Source organism: Salvelinus alpinus, chromosome 23 (genome assembly GCF_045679555.1).
Source record: "Salvelinus alpinus chromosome 23, SLU_Salpinus.1, whole genome shotgun sequence".
Lineage (NCBI taxonomy): Eukaryota > Metazoa > Chordata > Actinopteri > Salmoniformes > Salmonidae > Salvelinus > Salvelinus alpinus.
In genome coordinates this window covers 34,675,327-34,701,006 of record NC_092108.1, presented here as the reverse complement: position 1 = coordinate 34,701,006, position 25,680 = coordinate 34,675,327, and the positions used below count along the sequence as shown (strand labels likewise).

At 43.9% G+C, this 25,680-nt stretch overlaps 1 protein-coding gene across 3 annotated transcripts in view; it reads left to right on the top strand.

Moving 5' to 3' along the window:
• LOC139551301 (nuclear receptor subfamily 2 group F member 6-like) overlaps positions 1-25,680 on the top strand; it is a 39,793-nt gene that overhangs the window by 1,315 nt on the left and 12,798 nt on the right. For 2 of the 3 annotated variants that reach the window (XM_071362800.1, XM_071362798.1), the window contains exons 2-4: positions 304-1,063; positions 15,391-15,485; positions 19,632-20,210. In XM_071362800.1, the coding sequence (XP_071218901.1) occupies positions 795-1,063; positions 15,391-15,485; positions 19,632-20,210 (943 nt within the window). In that variant the 5' untranslated portion in view covers positions 304-794. The remainder of the gene's footprint in view (positions 1-303; positions 1,064-15,390; positions 15,486-19,631; positions 20,211-25,680) is intronic. The other variant, XM_071362799.1, reaches the window with a different exon arrangement.

Below are 25,680 nucleotides of genomic sequence, written 5' to 3'. Positions count from 1 at the left end.
CATATGGATGTGTGAGAAACTGCTACTGTAAGTGTATCTATTTTATTTGAAAGATTCTTTCTTGCTGATATGAAAGATAAGGGGCATATCATATGTTTCGAAAACCTTTTCGCAAGTGATGATTATTGACGTTTCTAAACGTTAAAACACAGTGTCTGAATTGTAGTTCACACGCAGCCAACCGTGGGCGAGGCTAACCAGTGAAAACCCTACGGATAATAAGGGATTTGGAGAGCTAGTGAATGGGGTGTGTTTTGGTCCGTTGTTGAAAATTTGTGTTTGATTCATTGTTTCCTGTGAAAGGTTCTGTTTCTTGGCTGAAGCGTTAACAATTCGACTTCTATAAGACAGCCGTCGGAGGACATGGGCCAAAGGAAAAAACTCACAAAAAGAGTGAATAACTGAAAAAGGAGAAAGAAAAACAGGGGGTATTGGAAGCCACAGGCATGCAAAACAAAAGTTTCTAAAGTGAAAGGCTTAACTATTTCCGGATCATAGTGGAAGGGGAGGAGACAAAACAGCTCTATTGTTTTTTTTCGGAGGACAAACATTCTACACCATTTTTACTGTTCTATAAATTAAAAGAGGGTGTGGGTATTTTTCAGACAGACTATTTTAGTTTCCAACACACTTTAAGGACCAAAAAGCCAAACAAATGATTAAATGAGAAGACAGAGAACCTTCAAATATTGAACTCTGAACAGCGGAGCACAAAAGAAAGTCAGTAAGTTTAGACGGCAGCTACCGAAAGCTTTGGCCGTCTCCCATTCCTTCTGTGGTCTGCTAATCAAACAATGGCCATGGTAAGTGGGGGCTGGGGAGATCCCAACGGGGGCACCAACGGGCTGGGGGAGAAGGGCTATCTGAGGGGAGAGGAGGAGGACGGTTCGCCCCAGGCAGGGGGCAGTGACATGGAGGCTGGGGACGAGGACAAGGCATGTGTGGTGGACTGTGTGGTGTGTGGGGACAAGTCCAGTGGGAAGCACTACGGTGTGTTCACCTGTGAGGGCTGCAAGAGCTTCTTCAAGAGAAGCATCCGTCGCAACCTCAACTATACCTGCAGGTGAGACTTAATTAATAATTGTGATGATTTAATTATTGATTCTCAAAGTGGATGGATAATTATAACAGAGCTGCATGTGTAACTTGTTGGGCGACCCAACCCTAGAAATGTGGGTTATAGATCTGTCATTCTCATTGAAAGCAAGTCTAAGAAGCGGTAGATCTGTTCTATATGCCCTATTTCTATGCTTCCTGTTCTTAAGTTTCATTTTTGAGTGTTTTACTTTCTGTTTTGTACACCAGCTTCAAACAGCTGAAAATACAATATTTTTGGTTATGGAAAATATATTTAACAACGGTTTAGATAGTACAATAATTCTCTAGACTATACTTGTTTGTTTTGTCACATAAACTGAAATTAGGCGAACTATTCGAATTTTAGCAACCAGGAAGTGGTCGGAGTGATTTCTGCATAGTGCATCTTTAAAGTGCTCAAAGCAATTTACATTGTAAGAGGAGAATTCACCTCTTTCTCAACCAAACTGTAGCATACACCTGTGTAATAGCTTTGTCCCTGAGCCTTTATTTCTGATCTCTTAGTTTGTCTGTTATCGATATCCCATTTGTACAAAGCAAATGGATGCAAATAGCGAGAATGAGTCATGCATTAATACATTGTTGACTGTGCAGAGCTGTTACAATATCCCACAGCAGTGCGCATAATGGATTTGAGTCATCCCTCACTTAAAGGGATATTTGGGGTATTTGTTTCATTAGTCCACTGTTGATACAGTCCCAAAATGTTTGGTATGTCAGCAAAGTTTTCAAGATATAGAACTTTCAAAATACAGAAAGCGTTTTGCATCATATTTTGAAAGTTCTATGTCTTGAAAACTTGAGTGCTGACATGCAAAACATTTTGGGACTGTATCAACAGTGGACTAACGAAACAAATACCAAAAGACAGTTTTTGAGTGGTATTTTCCTTTAAGTGAGAGCCTTTCATGACATGAAAGGGCTCTGAAGAGAATAGCTGAATGAAACATTGTATTACACACCATTGTTTATTGGCAGATGTTTTGATTGCCCATATTATTGGTAGACAACAATATGCAACAATTGAGGGTTGAATATCCACCTCTATCGCATTTAATTGTATTGTTCAGCTGTGTTGTTTTGCGGTATGCTATTTATTGATTTACATTGCATTCATACGTTTTCTTCTACAAAACTGGCCTTGAAGTCAGATGATTGAATTTCTTCCCCACTGCGATTTAGTCATCCTTACATCAGCCAGTCTGCCCATATGAACGATCCATGAGCAAGATGCAGTATTTAATGCCATGGATCATCTAAGGAAAGAGAGGGATTGGGTCATACAGTATATACACAGCAAATTGGCCAGTGTTACCTAGTGTTGATTTTTAAGTGTAACATTTCTAGTGTTGATTTAGAAGTTAAATTAACTCTGTAAGAGTTAAAATAACACTCAGTGGTGTAAAATAACCCCAGTGTTGGTGTTAATAACCAGTATTGAGTGTGATTGTGTCAGTTTTACTATGTGGAGAGTAAAACATTCCTTTCAAAACCACGCCCCTCATTATCAGATTTCCCAGCATGCTCTACTGCAGGTAGATTTTTTTTGGTAACACTTCATTTTAAGGGGTCCTTATTACAGTGTCATTACATGTGTAATTATACTGTAACAAGTATTGTAGTTAATTGTAATAACTCATAGTTACACTGTAATAACAACATGTAACTGGTTGTAATTGCGGTCTGTAATTACAGAGGCGTAACAACAAATGCTTGTTACCATGCTTGTTAGAAATGGGCAGGTTTCCACTAAATTCACCAATTTAATGTTTAGTTTCTAATTACCTACCCGTAAATGCGCACTCTTCAAAATCTACACTCAACGTTGTCACAGAGTAATTGTAATATCTGCATAAGTACAATGTAATTACTAGGTGTTACACAGGATTTAGCTAGTTAAAATGAAGTGTATCTTGAAGTGTACTTGCTTGTAATTATTGTGTACCTACAAATTACGTTACCCATTCTGGCAATCTAATCATCAGCTTCTGAAAGTGCCATCCAAATGAGAAAATAAACACACTAGTGCATATCTGTAATATCTGTACAAGGTTGTCGATAGTTCTTACACAGGGTTTAGCTATTTAAAGTGAGGTGTAACTTTATAGGTACATGTGAGCAATTTCTATATAATTACTTATTAGTCATTACCAAGTGAAAATACTTACAAACAAAAAAAGAGCTCCTACTTTAGTCAACTTTATTGCAACATGTAGAAAGACCTTACATGTCTTTCAAAATAATAAGGATTTTATTGTTATATTAATAATTGTATTACTTAGATTAAACAAATATATATATATATACAGTGCCGTGCAAAAGTATTCACCCCCTTGGCGTTTTTCCTATTTTGTTGCATTACAACCTGTAATTTAAATGGATTTTTATTTGGATTTCATGTAATGGACATACACAAAATAGTCCAAATTGGTGAAGTGAAATGAAAAAAATAAGTTTTTTCAAAAATGATAAAAAACTGAAAAGTGGTGCATGCATATGTATTCACCCCTTTGCTAAGAAGCCCCTAAATAAGATCTGGTGCAACCAATTACCTTCAGAAGTCACATAATTAGTTAAATAAAGTCCACCTGTGTGCACTCTAAGTGTCACATGATCTGTCACATGATCTCAGTATATATACACCTGTTCTGAAAGGCCCCAGAGTCTGCAACACCACTAAGCAAGAGGCAGCACCAAGTAAGCGGCACCATGACGACCAAGGAGCTCTCCAAACAGGTCAGGGACAAAGAAGTACAGATCAGGGTTGGGTTATAAAAAAATATCCGAAACTTTGAACATCCCACGGAGCACCATTAAATCCATTATTAAAAAATGGAAATGAATATCGCACCACCACAAACCTGCCAAGAGAGGTCTGCCCTCCAAAACTCATGGACCAGTCAAGGAGTGCATTAATCAGAGATGCAACGAAGAGACCAAAGATAACCCTGAAGGAGCTGCAAAGCTCCACAGTGGAGATTGGAGTATCTGTCCATAGGACCACTTTAAGCCGTACACTCCACAGAGCTGGGCTTTAAGGAAGAGTGGCCAGAAAAAAGCCATTGCTTAAAGAAAAAAATAAGCAAACACGTTTGGTGTTCGCCAAAAGGCATGTGGGAGACTCCCCAAACATATGGAAGAAGGTTCTCTGGTCAGATGAGACTAAAATTTAGCTTTTTGGCCATCAAGGAAAATGCTATATCTGGCGCAAACCCAACATCTCTCATCACCCAGAGAACACCATATCCACAGTGAAGCATGATGGTGGCAGCATCATGCTGTGTGGGATGTTTTTCATTGTCAGGGACTGGGAAACTGGTCAGAATTGAAGGAATGATGGATGGTTCTAAATACAGGGAAAGTCTTGAGGGAAACCTGTTTCAGTCTTCAAGAGATTTGAGACTGGGACGAAGGTTCACCTTCCAGCAGGACAATGACCCTAAACATACTGCTAAAGCAACACTCGAGTGGTTTAAGGGGAAACATTTAAATGTCTTGGAATGGCCTAGTCAAAGGCCAGACCTCAATCCAATTGAAAATATGTGGTATGACTTAAAGATTGCTGTACACCAGCGGAACCCATCCAACTTAAAGGAGCTGGAGCAGTTTTACCTTGAAGAATGGGCAAAAGTCCCAGTGGCTAGATGTGACAAGCTTATAGAGACATACCCCAAGAGACTTGCAGCTGTAATTGCTGCAAAAGGTGGCTCTAGAAAGTATTGACTTTGGGGGGGCGAAAAGTTATGCACGCTCAAGTTTTCAGTTTTCTTTGTCTTATTTGTTGTTTGTTTCACAATAAAAAATATTTTCCATTTTCAAAGTGGTAGGCATGTTGTGCAAATCAAATGATACAAGTGATGTAAGGCAACAAAATAGGAAAAATGCCAAGGGGGCTGAATAATTATGCAAGCCACTGTATGTATATATATATATATATATATATATATATATATATACATTTACATTTACATTTAAGTCATTTAGCAGACGCTCTTATCCAGAGCGACTTACAAATTGGTGCATTCACCTTATGACATCCAGTGGAACGGCCACTTTACAATAGTGCATCTAAATCTTTTAAGGGGGGGGGGAGTGAGAAGGATTACTTTATCCTATCCTAGGTATTCCTTAAAGAGGTGGGGTTTCAGGTGTCTCCGGAAGGTGGTGATTGACTCCGCTGTCCTGGCGTCGTGAGGGAGTTTGTTCCACCATTGGGGGGCCAGAGCAGCGAACAGTTTTGACTGGGCTGAGCGGGAACTGTACTTCCTCAGTGGTAGGGAGGCGAGCAGGCCAGAGGTGGATGAACGCAGTGCCCTTGTTTGGGTGTAGGGCCTGATCAGAGCCTGGAGGTACTGAGGTGCCGTTCCCCTCACAGCTCCGTAGGCAAGCACCATGGTCTTGTAGCGGATGCGAGCTTCAACTGGAAGCCAGTGGAGAGAGCGGAGGAGCGGGGTGACGTGAGAGAACTTGGGAAGGTTGAACACCAGACGGGCTGCGGCGTTCTGGATGAGTTGTAGGGGTTTAATGGCACAGGCAGGGAGCCCAGCCAACAGCGAGTTGCAGTAATCCAGACGGGAGATGACAAGTGCCTGGATTAGGACCTGCGCCGCTTCCTGTGTGAGGCAGGGTCGTACTCTGCGGATGTTGTAGAGCATGAACCTACAGGAACGGGCCACCGCCTTGATGTTGGTTGAGAACGACAGGGTGTTGTCCAGGATCACGCCAAGGTTCTTAGCGCTCTGGGAGGAGGACACAATGGAGTTGTCAACCGTGATGGCGAGATCATGGAACGGGCAGTCCTTCCCCGGGAGGAAGAGCAGCTCCGTCTTGCCGAGGTTCAGCTTGAGGTGGTGATCCGTCATCCACACTGATATGTCTGCCAGACATGCAGAGATGCGATTCGCCACCTGGTCATCAGAAGGGGGAAAGGAGAAGATTAGTTGTGTGTCGTCTGCATAGCAATGATAGGAGAGACCATGTGAGGTTATGACAGAGCCAAGTGACTTGGTGTATAGCGAGAATAGGAGAGGGCCTAGAACAGAGCCCTGGGGGACACCAGTGGTGAGAGCACGTGGTGAGGAGACAGATTCTCGCCACGCCACCTGGTAGGAGCGACCTGTCAGGTAGGACGCAATCCAAGCGTGGGCCGCGCCGGAGATGCCCAACTCGGAGAGGGTGGAGAGGAGGATCTGATGGTTCACAGTATCGAAGGCAGCCGATAGGTCTAGAAGGATGAGAGCAGAGGAGAGAGAGTTAGCTTTAGCAGTGCGGAGCGCCTCCGTGATACAGAGAAGAGCAGTCTCAGTTGAATGACTAGTCTTGAAACCTGACTGATTTGGATCAAGAAGGTCATTCTGAGAGAGATAGCGGGAGAGCTGGCCAAGGACGGCACGTTCAAGAGTTTTGGAGAGAAAAGAAAGAAGGGATACTGGTCTGTAGTTGTTGACATCGGAGGGATCGAGTGTAGGTTTTTTCAGAAGGGGTGCAACTCTCGCTCTCTTGAAGACGGAAGGGACGTAGCCAGCGGTCAGGGATGAGTTGATGAGCGAGGTGAGGTAAGGGAGAAGGTCTCCGGAAATGGTCTGGAGAAGAGAGGAGGGGATAGGGTCAAGCGGGCAGGTTGTTGGGCGGCCGGCCGTCACAAGACGCGAGATTTCATCTGGAGAGAGAGGGGAGAAAGAGGTCAGAGCACAGGGTGGGGCAGTGTGAGCAGAACCAGCGGTGTTGTTTGACTTAGCAAACGAGGATCGGATGTCGTCGACCTTCTTTTCAAAATGGTTGACGAAGTCATCTGCAGAGAGGGAGGAGGGGGGGGAGGGGGAGGAGGATTCAGGAGGGAGGAGAAGGTGGCAAAGAGCTTCCTGGGGTTAGAGGCAGATGCTTGGAATTTAGAGTGGTAGAAAGTGGCTTTAGCAGCAGAGACAGAAGAGGAAAATGTAGAGAGGAGGGAGTGAAAGGATGCCAGGTCCGCAGGGAGGCGAGTTTTCCTCCATTTCCGCTCGGCTGCCCGGAGCCCTGTTCTGTGAGCTCGCAATGAGTCGTCGAGCCACGGAGCGGGAGGGGAGGACCGAGCCGGCCTGGAGGATAGGGGACATAGAGAGTCAAAGGATGCAGAAAGGGAGGAGAGGAGGGTTGAGGAGGCAGAATCAGGAGATAGGTTGGAGAAGGTTTGAGCAGAGGGAAGAGATGATAGGATGGAAGAGGAGAGGGTAGCGGGGGAGAGAGAGCGAAGGTTGGGACGGCGCGATACCATCCGAGTAGGGGCAGTGTGGGAAGTGTTGGATGAGAGCGAGAGGGAAAAGGATACAAGGTAGTGGTCGGAGACTTGGAGGGGAGTTGCAGTGAGGTTAGTGGAAGAACAGCATCTAGTAAAGATGAGGTCGAGCGTATTGCCTGCCTTGTGAGTAGGGGGGGAAGGTGAGAGGGTGAGGTCAAAAGAGGAGAGGAGTGGAAAGAAGGAGGCAGAGAGGAATGAGTCAAAGGTAGACGTGGGGAGGTTAAAGTCGCCCAGAACTGTGAGAGGTGAGCCGTCCTCAGGAAAGGAGCTAATCAAGGCATCGAGCTCATTGATGAACTCTCCGAGGGAACCTGGAGGGCGATAAATGGTAAGGATGTTAAGCTTGAAAGGGCTGGTAACTGTGACAGCATGGAATTCAAAGGAGGCGATAGACAGATGGGTAAGGGGAGAAAGAGAGAATGACCACTTGGGAGAGATGAGGATCCCGGTGCCACCACCCCGCTGACCAGAAGCTCTCGGGGTGTGCGAGAACACGTGGGCGGACGAAGAGAGAGCAGTAGGAGTAGCAGTGTTATCTGTGGTGATCCATGTTTCCGTCAGTGCCAGGAAGTCGAGGGACTGGAGGGAGGCATAGGCTGAGATGAACTCTGCCTTGTTGGCCGCAGATCGGCAGTTCCAGAGGCTACCGGAGACCTGGAACTCCACGTGGGTCGTGCGCGCTGGGACCACCAGATTAGGGTGGCCGATGCCACGCGGTGTGGAGCGTTTGTATGGTCTGTGCAGAGAGGAGAGAACAGGGATAGACAGACACATAGTTGACAGGCTACAGAAGAGACTACGCTAATGCAAAGGAGATTGGAGTGGCAAGTGGACTACGCGTCTCGAATGTTCAGAAAGTTAAGCTTACGTAGCAAGAATCTTATTGACTAAAATGATTAAGATGATACAGTACTGCTGAAGTAGGCTAGCTGGCAGTGGCTGCGTTGTTGACTTTGTAGGCTAGCTGGCAGTTGTTGACTTTGTAGGCTAGCTGGCAGTGGCTGCGTTGTTGACACTACACTAATCAAGTCGTTCCGTTGAGTGTAATAGTATCTACAGTGCTGCTATTCGGGGGCTAGCTGGCTAGCTAGCAGTGTTGATTACGTTACGTTGCGTTAAGAGAACGACAATAGCTGGCTAGCTAACCTAGAAAATCGCTCTAGACTACACAATTATCTTTGATACAAAGACGGCTATGTAGCTAGCTATGTAGCTAGCTACGATCAAACAAATCAAACCGTTGTACTGTAATGAAATGAAATGAAAATGTGATACTACCTGTGGAGCGAAGCGGAATGCGACCGGGTTGTTGAGTGCAGAAGTTCTATTCGGTAGACGTTGGCTAGCTGTTGGCTAGCTAGCAGTGTCTCCTACGTTAAGGACGACAGATAGCTGGCTAGCTAGCCTCGGTAAATTAAGATAATCACTCTAAAACTACACACTCTAAACTACACAATTATCTTGGATACGAAGACAGCAAAGACAACTATGTAGCTAGCTAACACTACACTAATCAAGTCGTTCAGTTGGGTGTAATAGTTGCTACAGTGCTGCTATTCGGTAGACGGTGGACGTTTGCTAGCTGGCTAGCTGCTGGGCAGATGGCAGATAGCAGTGTAGACTGCGTTAGGACGACGAAATACGATAATTACGCAATTATCTTTGATACAAAGACGGCTATGTAGCTAGCTAAGAAGAAATTGCTAAGATTAGACAAATTAAACCGTTGTACTATAATGAAATGTAATGAAATGTAATGAAAAGTTATACTACCTGCGGACCAAAGTGCTGCTATTCGGTAGACGGTGGACGTTTGCTAGCTGGCTAGCTGCTGCGGACCAAAGTGCGAAGTGCGACCGCTCGCTCCAACCCGGAAGTATGGTTATATATATATATATATATATACAAGCCTACTCAATAAAATAAACATAACTATTTAAGTGGTGAATCAATCTGTATCCTTTAGTTTGGTGAGTGGCCTAGATAGCTAGCTAATTTAGCAAAATGGGAGTGTCTTTCTCTGACCTTTTTAGCATTACAAGTGACAATGGAAATCGACAACCCTGTCTGACTGTATTCATCTGTTTGCTCCTTCTAAGCATCCTGGAGTCTGAGACCTTGTGGGAATCTGTGGGAGAGAAGAAGAATGTATGATAATTTAGCATAGCCACTAAACATTACCGCTAGTTATCATCATCATGATTTCTATACTTTAGGCGTATAGCTAGCTAACTAATTTTCCCCCAACATCGGACACTCCCTAACTTCGGAAACACTCTAGCGGTTAGATGATTAAATCACCGCGAGCTCAACATTTAAAAGGACTAGAAAATAACGGTAAGTTTTGCGACTAAAGACACTCTTCTAGCTAGCTGACCACCAATTTTCATTGCAATTTATGGAAGTTAAGTTAGGTTTTGAGAGTTTTCATAGTGTACACATTTTGTGTGACACGCTGTATATTGTAAAATTTGACCGCATGACAGACCACACATTTAATATACATATTTTACCTCTGAAATATAGCTAATGGATTTCAGGCAAGTATTATTTTTTTTACTGGTAAGCTAGCCAACTAGTCAAACACTTCAGATACGAGGTTGGTGTCTCTTTTTTCAACAAAATTAAACGGCTATATCTTGTAATTGAACATAATAGTAAGGTGGCCAATAACGGGGGATCGTATGTGTCACGACTTCCGCCGAAGTTGGTCCCTCTCCTTGTTCGGGCGGTGTTTGGTGGTCGACGTCACCGACCTTCTAGCCATCACTGATCCATTTTTCATTTTCCATTGGTTTTGTCTTGTCTTCCATCACACCTGGTTTCAATCCCATCAATTACATGTTGTGTATTTAACCCTCTGTTTCCCCTCATGTCCTTGTTGGTGATTGTTTGTTGTATGTATGTGTGCTAGTTATGTTCTGGTGTGCGACGGGTTTTGTACCCTCTGTTTTTATTTTGTACATTTTGGTTTTCGGAGGTTTTGAATACTTATTAAACAGCTCCGTTTATACCAAGTTCATTCTCCTGCACCTGACTTCCCTGCCACCAGCACGCACCCCATTACAGTATGCCGATAATAAGGGACGTATTTATTTGCTAAACCGCTTATCAAAAAGCTGAAATGTCAAACATGCTAATTGCTAACCCTAATTGCTATTGGTGTTTTTACGACACCAATAATCACGAAACATTGATGGCTTGTTCACAAGGTAACACTGTTGAAGGTAATATATTTCTTAAACGCTGTTGAATATGCCGATATTACGGGGTGCTACGCTTGGCCTAGCAAGTTGTTGTGTTATTCAGCTAGCAATAACAGTGCTTGTGTTGACACAAGTAGCTAGCTAGCTAACATGCTGGGTGTTTCACATAATACCCTTGGGGTACGGATACCCTGTGAACAAGGTTCAGGGAAGATAAATCCATCAAGCCCAGCTAACGTTATCTAGCTGGTTAGCTAGTGAGTAGCAACCATAGCATATTTGCCAGCTTTAGGTAGGTAGCTTGCTAGTCAAGGTTAAAAAAATAGCTAGCTAGCTAGTTAGAGTGCTAGCTAATCCCAAAAAACTCAACAGATTGCATGGAAAGTATATTATGTATTGGTAACTAGCTAGCTAGCTTGCTTGCTAGCATATTTTTATTTGTAATTGTTCTATGCATTTTTTTAAATTCAGACATTTTCAAAAATCAAAACAGGCAGAAGTCTGCTAGCTAGCGTAGTTGGTAGGCCCAACAAACAAACAACAAACCTCCTCCCTATAGGCTGTCTCGTCGTTGTCGGTGATCAGGCCTACCACTGTTGTGTCATTGGCAGACTTAATGACGGTGTTGGAGTCGTGCCTGGCCGTGCAGTCATGAGTGAACAGGGAGTACAGGAGGGGCATGAGCACGCAGCCCTGTGAGGGGGCTCCAGTGTTGAGGATCAGCGTGGTGGATGTGCTGTTACCTACCCTTACCATCTGGGGGCGGCCCGTTAGGAAGTCCAGGATCCAGTTGAAGAGGAAGGTGTTTAGTCCCAAGATCCTTAGCTTATTAATGAGCTTTGAGGGCACTATGGTGTTGAATGCTGAGCTGTAGTCAATGAATAGCATTCTCACATAGGTGTTCCTTTGTCCAGGTGGGAAAGGGCAATGTGGAGTGCAATAGAGTTTGCGTCATCTGGCATCTGTGGGGCATATGCAAATTGGAGTTGGTCTAGGGTTTCTGGGATAATAATAGTGTTGATGTGAGCCATGACCAGCCTTTCAAAGCACTTCATGGCTACAGACGTGAGTGCTACGGGTCGGTAGTCATTTAGGCAGGTTACCTTAGTGTTCTTGGGCACAGTCACTATGGTGGTCTACTTAAAATATGTTGGTATTACAGACTTGGACAGGAACATGTTGAAAATGTCAGTGAAGACACTTGCCAGTTGGTCAGCGCACGCTTGTAGTACACGTCCTGGTAATCCGTCTGGTCTTGCGGCCTTGTGAATCTTGACCTTTGTAATAGTCTTATTCATATCGGCTGCTGAAAGTGTGATCGCACAGTCTTCCGGAACAGCTTGTGCTCTCATGCATGTTTCATTGTTATTTGCCTCGAAGCGAGCATAGAAGTAGTTTAGCTCGTCTGGTTGGCTCGTGTCACTGGGAAGCTCGTGGCTGTGCTTCCCTTTGTAGTCTGTAATGGTTTGCAAGCCCTGCCACATCCGACGAGCATCAGAGCCGGTGTAGTACGATTCGATCTTAGTCCTGTATTGACACTTTGCCTGTTTAAAAACTTCTTAGGGCAGCAATCCCGTTAATGGGATCGATATGGCAACAGCCAGTGAAAGTGCAGGGCGCCAAATTCAAACAACAGAAATCTCATAATTAAAATTCCTCAAGCATACAAGTATTTCACACCATTTTAAAGATACACTTCTTGTTAATCCCACCACAGTGTCCGATTTCAAAAAGGCTTTACAGCGAAAGCACCACAAACGATTATGTTAGGTCACCGCAAAATCACGGAAAAACACAGCCATTTTCCCACCCAAAGACAGGAGTCACAAAAAGCAGAAATAGAGATAAAATGAATCACTAACCTTTGATGATCTTCATCAGATGACACTCATAGGACTTCATGTTACACAATACATATATGTTTTGTTCGATAAAGTCCATATTTATATCCAAAAACCTCAGTTTACATTGGCGCCATGTTCAGAAATGCCTCCAAAATATCCGGAGAAATTGCAGAGAGCCACATCAAATAACAGAAATACTCATCATAAACTTTGATGAAAGATACATGTTTTACATAGAATTAAAGATAAACTTGTTCTTAATGCAACCGCTGTGTCAGATTTCAAAAAAGCTTTACGGCAAAAGCACAATATTCAATAATCTGAGAACAGCGTTCAGCCACAAAAGGAAGCCATACAGTTACCCGCCAAATTGTGGAGTCAAAAAAAGTTATAAATAGCATTATAAATCTTCACTTACCTTTGCTGATCTTCGTCGGAATGCACTCCCGGGACTCCCACTTCCACAAGAAATGTTCGTTTTGTTCGGTAATGTCCATCATTTATGTCCAAATAGCTACTTTTGTTAGCGTGTTTGGTAAACAAATCCAAAGTCACGAAGCGCGTTCACTAAAAGCAGACGAAATGTCAAAAAGTTCCGTAACAGTCAGTAGAAACATGTCAAACGATGTGTTGAATCAATCTTTAGGATGTTTTTAACATAAATCTTCAATAATGTTCCAACCGGATAATTCCATTGTCTTCAGAAGTGCGATGGAACAGAGCTCCCTCTCATGTGAACGCGCATGGTCAAAGCATGGTCAGCTCATGGCAGACCTTACTCATTCCTCTCTCCTTCGGCCCCACTTCACAGTAGAAGCATCAGACAAGGTTCTAACGACTGTTGACATCTACTGGAAGCCGTAGGAAGTGCAAACTGACCCATATCCCACGGTGTATTCGATAGGTGATGAGTTGAAAACCTACAAACCTCAGATTTCCCACTTCCTGGTTGGATTTTTTTTCTCTGGTTTTTGCCTGCCATAGGAGTTATGTTATACTCACAGACATCATTCAAACAGTTTTAGAAACTTCAGAGTGTTTTCTATCCAATTATAATAATACTATGCATATATTAGCAGCTGGGACTGAGGAGCAGGCAGTTTACTCTGGGCACCTCTGGGCACCTTTTCATCCAAGCTACTCAATACTGCCCCTGCAGCCATAAGAAGTTAATGGTTTGTCGGAGGGCATAGCGGGATTTCTTATAAGCTTCCGGGTTAGAGTCTAGCTCCTTGAAAGCTGCAGGTCTAGCCTTTAGCTCAGTGTGGATGTTGCCTGTAATCCATGGCTTCTGGTTGTGGTATGTATGTACGGTCACTGTGGGGATGACATCATCGATGCACTTATTGATGAAGCCAATGACTGATGTGGTGTACTCCTCAATGCCATCGTAGGAATCGTGGACCATATTCCAGTCTGTGCTAGCAAAACAGTCCTGTAGTTTAGCATCTGCTTCATCTGACCACCTTTTTATTGATCTAGTCACTGGTGCTTCCTGCTCAAATTTTTTCTTGTAAGCAGGAATCAGGAGGATAGAATTATGGTCAGATTTGCCAAATGGAGGGTGAGGGAGAGCTTTGTATGCGTCTCTGTGTGTGGAGTAAAGGTGGTCCAGAGTTTTTTCCCCTCTGGTTGCACATTTAACATGCTGATATAAATTTGGTAAGACAGATTTAAGTTTCCCTGCATTAAAGTCTCCGGCCACTAGGAGCGTTGCCTCTGGGTGAGTGTTTTCTTGTTTGCTTATGGCGGAATACAGCTCATTCAATGCTGTTTTAGTGCCAGCCTCTGACTGTGGTGGTATGTAAACAGCTACGAAAAGTAGATAGTGTGGTCTACAGCTTATCGTGAGATACTCTACCTCAGGTGAGAAATAGCTCGAGACTTCCTTAGATATCGTGCACCAGCTGTTATTTACAAAAATACATAGTCCGCCGCTTCTTGTCTTACCAGACGCCGCTGGTCTATCCTGCCGGTGCAGCGTATAACCAGCCAGCTGTATGTTGATAGTGTCTTCGTTCAGCCACGACTCCGTGAAGCATAAGATATTACAGTTTTGAATGTCCCGTTGGTACTTTAATCTTGTGCGTAGGTCATCGATTTTATTCTCCAAAGATTGCACGTTTGCTAGCAGAATGGAAGGAAGTCGGGTTTTATTAGATCGCCTACAAATTCTCAGAAGGCAGCATGCCGTCTGGCCCCTTTTTCACCACCTTCTCTTCACGCAAATCACGGGCATCTGGACCTGTTCCCGAGAAAGCAGTATATCGTTCGCGTCGGGCTCATCAGACTCGTTAAAGGAAAAAAAGGATTCTGCCAGTCCTTGGTGAGTAATCGCAGTCCTGATGTCCAGAAGTTATTTTCGGTCATAAGAGATGGTAGCGGCAACATTGTGTACAAAAGAAGTTAAAAAATAAGTTACAAAAAAACCAAATAAATAAACAAAAAAACTATCGGTTGGGAACACGTAAAACGTTTGCCTTCTTCTCCGGCACCATTGTAGTGTGATCAGCACACTTTTCAGTGTTAACTTAACACTGAAAAGTGTGGACCCCTGTTGGCACTGGCCCAGTGTTAAGTTTAATACTGTCAGTGTTGATTTAAAGTGGAGAATTTGCTGTGCAGTTATATAACCGGGTTCTGTAAACCAGCTTATACCTATAATATATTTAAATAGAAGCTTATTTTGTATCACATCGTGTTTTATTCTTCAGCTTTTTACCTATACCCTCTAGTAATGTTATGCAATCATTTAGATATGGTCTGGTAACTCACATCTGCCTGGAAATGTTTTACATCACGTTGAAGTGACCTTCCTCCATTAAGAGGATATTACACATACTGTATATGCTACTATAGATTTCTACCAAGGGTTATGTAGCTGTTCTAAGTGTCAGCTAAGCTAAATGTCCTTATCATTTGTGTATGGCATAGCAGTGATGACATGTTTTGATCTATATTTCAGGTCGAATCGAGAGTGCCAGATCGACCAACATCATCGTAACCAGTGCCAGTACTGTCGCCTGGAGAAGTGCTTTCGTGTAGGAATGCGCAAAGAAGGTACTTTTCCTGTCCACATACAATAGAACACCTGCATATCCATATTTCTATGTAAATTCATGCAGAATATGTTTATGTTGTCTTAAGAGACATGAACTCCAGTCAAGAAATCCATAGATTTCTGCCCTAAAAAACAAGTAAACTTTTTTTTACCATTACATGGCCCCCCACATGAAGAAATACTACAGTTTATTATAGAATAGTACAGTACTTACTATATAATTATATAGTAACCTGTAGTATACAGTAGAATAATATACTACACACTGTAGTATCCCTCTAATATGTCTAGTACTTACTATAGAATGTTGTTGTATACTGTAGAATACTATAGTAAATACTACAGTATTATCCTCCCCAAAAAACACTGTAGTAAATACTACAGTAATGACTGCAGAAACAATATAAAAATAAAAAAATATTTTGCATATACCCTACCTATTCCCCTCCCCCGTATCACACTTTGTGCCACCCATACATGCCAAGTATAGATCATATATTGTGTTCCCTACAGGTTGTAGGAAAGAGCAGGAGTGCAGACTTACTTGCAGGTTAACAAAAATTTGCTCTTTTAGTATTTTGCCAGTAGGTTTCTCAAGGAGAAAGTCCTCACTTCTGTGTCAAAGATAATAAAACAAAAACACTATATTAAATTGTGCAGTAATTTCCACAAAAGCACAACCGTAAATTCTACAGTATACCATAATCTGCAAAAACACTACATGAATTACTATAGTATATACTACAGTTTTATTTTACTACAGTATTTATACTATAGTTAACTGTAAGTACTACAGTATCCACACACTTTTGTCCGCAAAAACAATACAGTGAATACTATAGTATTTATACCATAGTATACTATAGTATTTTTTCATGTGGGCCATAGTCCATGTCACAAATAACTACCCTGGCCCTATCATAGCTAAGCTTGCCATGGGTACAGTCTCGATGCCATGCACTTTGTCATCAAATCTAGTGCCTGTGTGAGTGAATGAGAGGGATACAGGAGCAAGCCACCTGCGCCCCTGAGCACCAGTCATTCACGCACATCACTGTCTGTATCTCAACTGTAACTATAGCCCCATAGTCATGTGAATATACAGTACCAGTCAAAAGTTTGGACACACCTATTCATTCAAGGGTTTTTCTTTATTTTTAAACTATTTTCTACATTGTAGAATAATAGTGAAGACATCAAAACTATGAAATACCACATAAGGAATCATGTAGTAAAAAAAAAAAGTGTTAAACAAATCAAAATATACTGCCTTGATGACAGCTTTGCACACTCTTGGCATTCTCTCAACCAGCTTCATGAGGAATGCTTTTCCAATAGTTTTGAGTATTGGGTATGTATATATACATTGTGTATGTATAACATTCTATCTGTCTGGTAGTAGTGATTGTTCCACCGTTACCATGGTTATATGCCATCTTATACCTAATGAAGCCCTAAGTAAAATATCCCTAAAAATATCCCTAATATCCAAGTATCCCTATGCCGTTGATTTGAGGCATTATTGTAGCCTAAGGTAAAGGGTCTGTAGCATGAAGCTCAGAGTGATATAGCCCACAATGATTTACTTGAGCTGTTGCAGAAAATGTAGAGGAATTTAACTCTAAATGCTTCCTCTTCAGTCTAATATAGATGACTCTGCCTTCCGTTATCTGTGACCGACCGGCTCGATTTGGTCTTACGTAGCAACATTTGAAATTGTGCGTTTTTTTTAAACATTGGATAAAAGTAGACTCCGAGCTAGAAAATGGTATAACATACACTACAGTTGAGGAACAATGGGAAAGTAATTATGCTTTGAAAGTTGATAAACTTGTAACCTCACTTTTGAGAAAATGTCCCTTGAATGTTTTGATACCTACTGGAGAGCTCTTCTTTGTCTACACCCATTCAGCATCGTTCACACCCTCCTAACCCCACCCATCTCTAAGGATTCACATGTGAGGCTATGTACTAAACAACCAAAGATTTCAAGACTAAAGGCTGGTTTATGCTACGGGTGTGTTCGTAAATTTAATCTGGAGTGCCAGTGTGCTCTGGGTATTCGTAAACTCAGAGCGTTGTCAGATTGTCCGTTTGTAAATTCAGAGCGCTTCGCTCTCGGAGCGTTCAGAGCGCACACTGGACACTCTGGCCAAGGAGTAGGGTTGATCTGAACGTTCGGACCTAACAACAGCTTGGGTGCTTGACTGCTAACTGGCTAACGTTGGCTAGCTTGCTAGCTACTTCCAGACACAAATGAGAGAACAGCTCACTGACCATTTTACTCGCCCTAGCAGAGGTGGTTAGGCTGTTTTTATGATATCCAGAGCATTGGTGACTGCAACTGTACTGCTGCTGGCAACAATATAATAACGCTTTTTTTGCCAACGTTTACTGACACCGGCCATATTCAACAGGTGTTGAGCGTTCATAAATTCATCAGTTATTCCGTGCTCTCGTACACTCAGACAAGAGTGCTCTGAAATCGGAGTATATAGCCAGAGCGAATTTACCAGCTACGTCTCTCGACAGTTGTTGCAGTGACAAACATACTATTGAAATAGTTACTTGCATAATGACATCTTTTGTTTAGACATGTAGCTAGCTAACTAGCTAAACAATGAACCATAATCCCAACTCATAACGTTACTACCCTGCATACATTTGCAGGTACCTAACCAACCAGGTTCAATGTTAGTTAGCTAACATTAGGTTATAACTAGCAATGCAAATGGCTCAGATAAGAATAATATTACTACAGAGATCATACACGCAATGTTAGCTAGCTAGCCAGTTAACATTAGCTAGCTAGCTAGCTAACAGTACACTTTAACTTGAAATGAAAACAACTTTCTGACAAAATTAGAAACGTGTAATATCTGAAAATGTAGCTAGCTAGACCATCTTACCTGTATCCATGGATGGACGCTTCTCCTTCTCCGTCACAGATGTCATGGTTGCCCTTAGTTTGAAGATGTAATCCGGAGACAGGTGTTTTATACAACAGCCTTCTGTGTGTTCTCTTTTCGACTCTATCTGCATATTTGTAATCAAACCCCAGAACTTCATTTCTTTAACTATCATACACTAATTCCACTGATTTCAAAACTCGGTCCTCCAGAAAGTGGAGCGCAACCCTGATGCAGTTTTACTATGTGATATCTTTAAAAAAAAGCAGCGTTAGAAAGGAGTACCTACACATACTGACCAGCTCATGTTATAGACAGAAGCGTGCTACATGGCCAGCCCACTCATTATCTCAGCCAATCATGGCTAGCGGGAAGGTTTCTGGCTTTTTCCGTGGCTAAACCAACTAGGCTCTTAATTAAAAAATGTTATTCGTATTTACAGATTGCGTATGAGTTTGTTATTAAGGCACATGAAAGTTCACATGTTCCAGAAGGCATTTCTGCCCTCGCATTTTGATTTAAAAAAAAGGTTACGTTCAAATAGTGCTACTGTGAAGTAGTGCGCCTAGTTTCCTGAAACGAGTCATATCTGCTCCTCCTATAGGAGCATATAAGAGTGGAATTTTCAAGGTTAAATGACTCACCCAATGGCGTAATACGTTAACTATGGTTGGGAGCATTATAGCAGTATTTGATATACCCACGCTCTATTTCATCCTTACAAAGAAGCAAAATAATTTCCTTTTCTTTCCGAGAGCAATCAATCTGAAAACAAAGGCCATAATGTCATATTTCATCCCACTTTTGGTAACACAAATCTTTACACAGTAAAAAATGAACTCCAGGGGAGGGGAGAATTAATTGGAGGAAATTTAATTTTAATGGATAATTCTGCTGTCTTTTGTTTTATTTTTCGAGATAACCTTCAATTGGAGGATTCTCGAAGAATGCAAGTCCTCCATTTTGCCCTCTTTTATTGAGGAATCTGTCTGCGCCCCTTTGTGCCAGCTTTACTCAGGAATTAGATGGTCCTTATCTGGTCAAGACCGTCTGTTGTTAATCTGCCAAACCACCTTCTGTGAGAGAGCATGCCCGACTCATTTTCAACTTCTCCCCCCTGCCCTCCCTGCCCTCCCTACTTTTCAACCCAAATCCTAATCCCTTTCGTCCTCCCCATTTCCCTGCCCCTTCTTAACTCCCCCCCAACCTCCCTTTGTGCCCCCATCCCCACCCCAGCAGTTCAGCGCGGACGTATCCCCCCCTCACACTCCAGCCTCAGCCCCACGGGCACCCCAGTAGGTGGTGGTAGTGGCGTAGGAGGGGCCGATTTCTACAACAACAATGGTGGGCAGCCCGTGTCAGAGCTAATCTCCCAGCTGCTGCGTGCCGAGCCCTACCCCAGCAGCCGCTACGGCCACCAGTACAACCAACAAGGCCAGGCCACCGGCGCGGGCGGGGCCGTCATGGGCATCGACAACATCTGCGAGCTGGCAGCTAGGCTGCTCTTCAGCACCATTGAGTGGGCCAGGAACATCCCCTACTTCCCAGAGCTGCCTGTGTCAGAGCAGGTAGCTCTCCTCAGGTTGAGCTGGAGCGAGTTGTTCATCCTGAACGCAGCCCAGTCCGCCCTGCCCCTCCACATGGCCCCACTGCTGGCCGCTGCGGGTTTCCACTCCTCACCCATGTCGGCCGAGCGGGTGGTGTCCTTCATGGACCAGGTGAGGGTGTTCCAGAACCAAGTGGAAAAGCTGAGCCGGCTCCAGGTGGACTCTGCCGAGTACAGCTGCCTTAAGGCCATCGTCCTCTTCTCGCCAGGTGAGATGTCTGTTTTATTTTATTCCCACTTTGTACTGTATGTGGATTGAGTCTGTTGAGATTTGTTTTGACATGCTGATACTTTTTGACATGCATGTCAGACTTTTCGACCCACATTCGGATACTTTTTGGCATGCATGTCAGACTTTATGACCTATATGTCGACCTGATACATTTTGAGACTTTTGACTACTGTACATACTTACATATTCAAACTATTGGCTTGCATGCTGTGACTTTTTACTAACATGCTGAGACTTTAACATATGCACTACATTTACATTTACATTTACATTTAAGTCATTTAGCAGACGCTCTTATCCAGAGCGACTTACAAATTGGTGCATTACCTTATGACATCCAGTGGAACAGCCACTTTACAATAGTGCATCTAAATCTTTTAAGGGGGGGGGGGGGTGAGAAGGATTACTTTATCCTATCCTAGGTATTCCTTAAAGAGGTGGGGTTTCAGGTGTCTCCGGAAGGTGGTGATTGACTCCGCTGTCCTGGCGTCGTGAGGGAGTTTGTTCCACCATTGGGGGGCCAGAGCAGCGAACAGTTTTGACTGGGCTGAGCGGGAACTGTACTTCCTCAGTGGTAGGGAGGCGAGCAGGCCAGAGGTGGATGAACGCAGTGCCCTTGTTTGGGTGTAGGGCCTGATCAGAGCCTGGAGGTACTGAGGTGCCGTTCCCCTCACAGCTCCGTAGGCAAGCACCATGGTCTTGTAGCGGATGCGAGCTTCAACTGGAAGCCAGTGGAGAGAGCGGAGGAGCGGGGTGACGTGGGAGAACTTGGGAAGGTTGAACACCAGACGGGCTGCGGCGTTCTGGATGAGTTGTAGGGGTTTAATGGCACAGGCAGGGAGCCCAGCCAACAGCGAGTTGCAGTAATCCAGACGGGAGATGACAAGTGCCTGGATTAGGACCTGCGCCGCTTCCTGTGTGAGGCAGGGTCGTACTCTGCGGATGTTGTAGAGCATGAACCTACAGGAACGGGCCACCGCCTTGATGTTAGTCATGACCAAAAGTATGTGGAAACCTGCTTGTCGAACTATCTCATTCCAAAATCATGGCCATTAATATGGAGCTGGTCCTGCTGCTATAACAGCCTCCACTCTTCTGGGAAGGCTTTCCACTAAATGTTGGATTGCTACGGGGACTTGCTTCCATTCAGCCACAAGAGCATTAGTGAGGTCGGGCACTGATGTTGGGTGATTATGCCTGTCTCACAGTTGGCGTTCCAATTCATCCCAAAGGTGTTCAATGGGGTTGAGGTCAGGGCTTTGTGCAGGCCAGTGAAGTTCTTCCACACCGATCTTGACAAACTATTTCTGTATGGATCTTTTTTGTGCCCGAGGACATTGTCATGCTGAAACAGGAAAGGGCCTTCCCCAAACTTGCCACAAAGTTGGAAGCACAAAATCGTCTAGAATGTTGTTGAATGCTGTAGCGTTACAATTTCCCTTCACTAGAACTAAGGGGCCTAGCCCGAACCATGAATAATAGCCCCAGGCCATTTTTCCTCCAACAAACTTTACAGTTGGCACTATGCATTGGGGCAGGTAGCGTTCCCCTGGCATCCGCCAAACCCAGATTCATCCGTCAGACTGACAGATGGTGAAGCGTGATTCATCACTCCAGAGAACGTGTTTCCACTGCTCCAGAGTCCAATGGCGGCGAGCTTTACACCACTCCAGCCGATGCTTAGCATAGCACATGGTGATCTTAGGTTTGTGTGCGGCTGCTCGGCCATGGAAACCCATTTCATGAAGCTCCCGACGAACAGTTCTTGTGCTGATGTTGCTTCCAGAGGCAGTTTGGAACTCGGTAGTGAGTGTTTTTTATGCACTATGCACTTCAGCACTCGATGGTCCCGTTCTGTGAGCTTGTATGGCCTACCACTTCACAGCTGAGCCATTGTTGCTCCTAGACATTTCCACTTCACAATAACAGCATTTAGAGTTTATTGGGGCCATTCTAGCAGGGCCGAAATTTGACAAACTGACTTGTTAAAAAGGTGGCATCCTATGCCGGTGCCACGTTGAAAGACACTGAGCTCTTTAGGAAGGCCATTCTACTGCCAATATTTGTCTATGGAGATTACATGGCTGTGTGCTCGATTTTATACACCTGTCAGAAATGGATGTGGCTGAAATTGCTGAATCCAGTCATTTGAAGGGGTGTCCACATACTTTGGTATATGTAGTGTATTTCTAATGGGAAAGCATATCACTCTATATCTATATAGCCTTGGTTTCTCAAATGATTGCCTCGCCTGGTTCACCAACTACTTCTCTGATAGAGTTCATTGTGTTAAATCAGAGGGCCTGTTGTCCGGGCCTCTAGCAGTCTCTATGGGGGTGCCACAGGGTTCAATTCTTGGGCCGACTCCCTTCTCTGTATATATCAATGATGTCGCTCTAGCTGCTGGTGAGTCTCTGATCCACCTCTACGCAGACGACACCATTCTGTATACTTCTGGCCCTTCTTTGGACACTGTGTCCAGACGAGCTTCAATGCCATACAACTCTCCTTCCGTGGCCTCCAACTGCTCTTAAATGCAAGTAAAACTAAATGCTATTCAACCGATTGCGGCCCGCACCTGCCCGCCCATTCAGCATCACTATTTGGATGGTTCTGACTTAGAATATGTGGACAACTACAAATACCTAGGTGTCTGGTTAGACTGTAAACTCTCCTTCCAGACTCACATCAAACATCTCCAATCCAAAGTAAAATCTAGAATTGGCTTCCTATTTCGCAACAAAGCATCCTTCACTCATGCTGCCAAACATACCCTCGTAAAACTGACCATCCTACCGATCCTCGACTTCGGCGATGTCATTTACAAAATAGCCTCCGATACCCTACTCAATAAATTGGATGCAGTCTATTACAGTGCCATCCGTTTTGTTACCAAGCCCCATATACTACCCACCACTGCGACCTGTACGCTCTCGTTGGCTGGCCCTCGCTTCATACTCGTCACCAAACCCACTGGCTCCAGGTCATCTACAAGACCCTGCTAGGTAAAGTCCCCCTTATCTCAGCTCGCTGGTCACCATAGCAGCACCCACCTGTAGCACGCGCTCCAGCAGGTATATCTCTCTGGTCACCCCCAAAACCAATTCCTCCTTTGGCCGCTTCTCCTTCCAGTTCTCTGCTGCCAATGACTGGAACGAACTACAAAAATCTCTGAAACTGGAAACACTTATCTCCCTCACTAGCTTTAAGCACCAGCTGTCAGAGCAGCTCGCAGATTACTGCACCTGTACATAGCCCATCTATAATTTAGCCCAAACAATTACCTCTTCCCCTACTGTATTTATTTATTTTGCTCCTTTGCACCCAATTATTTATATTTCTACTTTGCACATTCTTCCACTGCAAATCTACCATTCCAGTGTTTTACTTGCTATATTTGCAACGGTCGTTCTCCTCCTCTTCGTCTGAAGACGAGGAGTAGGGATTGGACCAAAGCGCAGCGTTGTTATAGGACATAGTGATTTATTTAAACAAAACCGAAAACACGAAGAACACTTGAATTGATACAAAAATAACAAACGACGTAGACTGACCTGAACATAAGAACTTACATAAACACGAAGAACGCATGAAACAGGAACAGACTAAAACAAACGAACGAAAACACGAAACAGTCCCGTGTGGTGCATACAGACACAGACACAGGAAACAACCACCCACAACAAACAATGTGAAACAACCTACCTTAATATGGTTCTCAATCAGAGGAAACGTAAAACACCTGCCTCTAATTGAGAACCGTATCAGGCAACCCAATAACCAACATAGAAACACATAACATAGAATGCCCACCCCAACTCACGCCCTGACCAACTAAACACATACAAAAACAAGAGAAAACAGGTCAGGAACGTGACAATATTGTATTTACTTCGCCACCATGGCCTTTTTTTGCCTTTACCTCCCTTATCTCACCTCATTTGCTCACATTGTATATAGACTTATTTTTCTACTGTATTATGGACTGTATGTTTGTTTTACTCCATGTGTAACTCTGTGTTGTTGTATGTGTCGAACTGCTTTGCTTTATCTTGGCCAGGTCGCAATTGTAAATGAGAACTTGTTCTCAACTTGCCTACCTGGTTAAATAAAGGTGAAATAAATAAATAAATAAAATAAAATCAGGGTTTTCCAAACCCTCTTCCTGGAGAGCTACAGTACAGTCCAATACATTTTTGCTCTTCCCCTTATATAACGCACCTGATTCTAATAATTAGCTGGTTGATAGGCTGAACCAGATTAGGTACAACTGGGGTTGGAGCAAAAACCTACGAGAGGGTTTCTCTCCAGGAACAGTGTTGGAGAGCACTGCTCTATGTTATTTAAGGATAACCAAGCACCTGTTGACTGAAATTACGAGGACAAAGCCTGAACACGGTTATACTGGTAGACTTGAGGAGTGTGGTACCCTCTCCTGGCACCACAATGCAAGTGCAGAGTACAATCACAGGCCTTATGTAAGTGTATGGTAGTGTGGTGTTTTTCAACTCCGGTCCTCGAGGAGTCTACCCAACAGCACACATTTTATTTCAGCCCCGAACAAAAACACCTGATCGAGGGTTTGATGATTAGTTGACAAGTTGAATCGGTTGCCCCGTTTTTAAAATAAAAATGTGTACTTTTGGGGGTGCTCAAGGACGAGATTAGAAAAACTGTTGTAGTCGATATTGTAATTGAAAGGTCTGCACTGCACACTTACCCTGAGAATGTGATCACGCTCTCCGTAGCTGACGCGAGTAAGACCTATAAAACAGGTCAACATACACAAGGCTGCGGGGCCAGACGGATTACCAGGACGTGTGCTCTGGGCATGTGCTGACCAACTGGCAGGTGTCTTCACTGATATTTTCAACATGTCCCTGATTGAGTCTGTAATACCAACATGTTTCAAGCAGACCAGCATAGTCCCTGTGCCCAAGAACACGAAGGCAACCTGCCTAAATGACTACAGACCCGTAGCACTCACGTCCGTAGCACTCATGTCCGTAGCCATGAAGAGCTTTGAAAGGTTGGTAATGGCCCACATCAACAACATTATCCCAGAAACCCTAGACCCACTCCAATTTGCATACCGCCCAAACAGATCCAAAGATGATGCAATCTCTATTGCACTCCACACTGCCCTTTCCCACCTGGACAAAGGAACACTTATGTGAGAATGCTAGTAATTGACTACAGCTCAGCATTCAACACCATAGTGCCCTCAAAGCTCATCACTAAGCTAAGGATTCTGGGACTAAACACCTCCCTCTGCAACTGGATCCTGGACATCCTGACGGGCCGCCCCCAGGTGGTGAGGGTAGGTAGCAACACATCTGCCACGCTGATCCTCAACACTGGAGCCCCCGAGGGGTGCGTGCTTAGTCCCCTCCTGTACTCCCTGTTCACCCACGACTGCATTGCCAGGCACGACTCCAACACCCTCA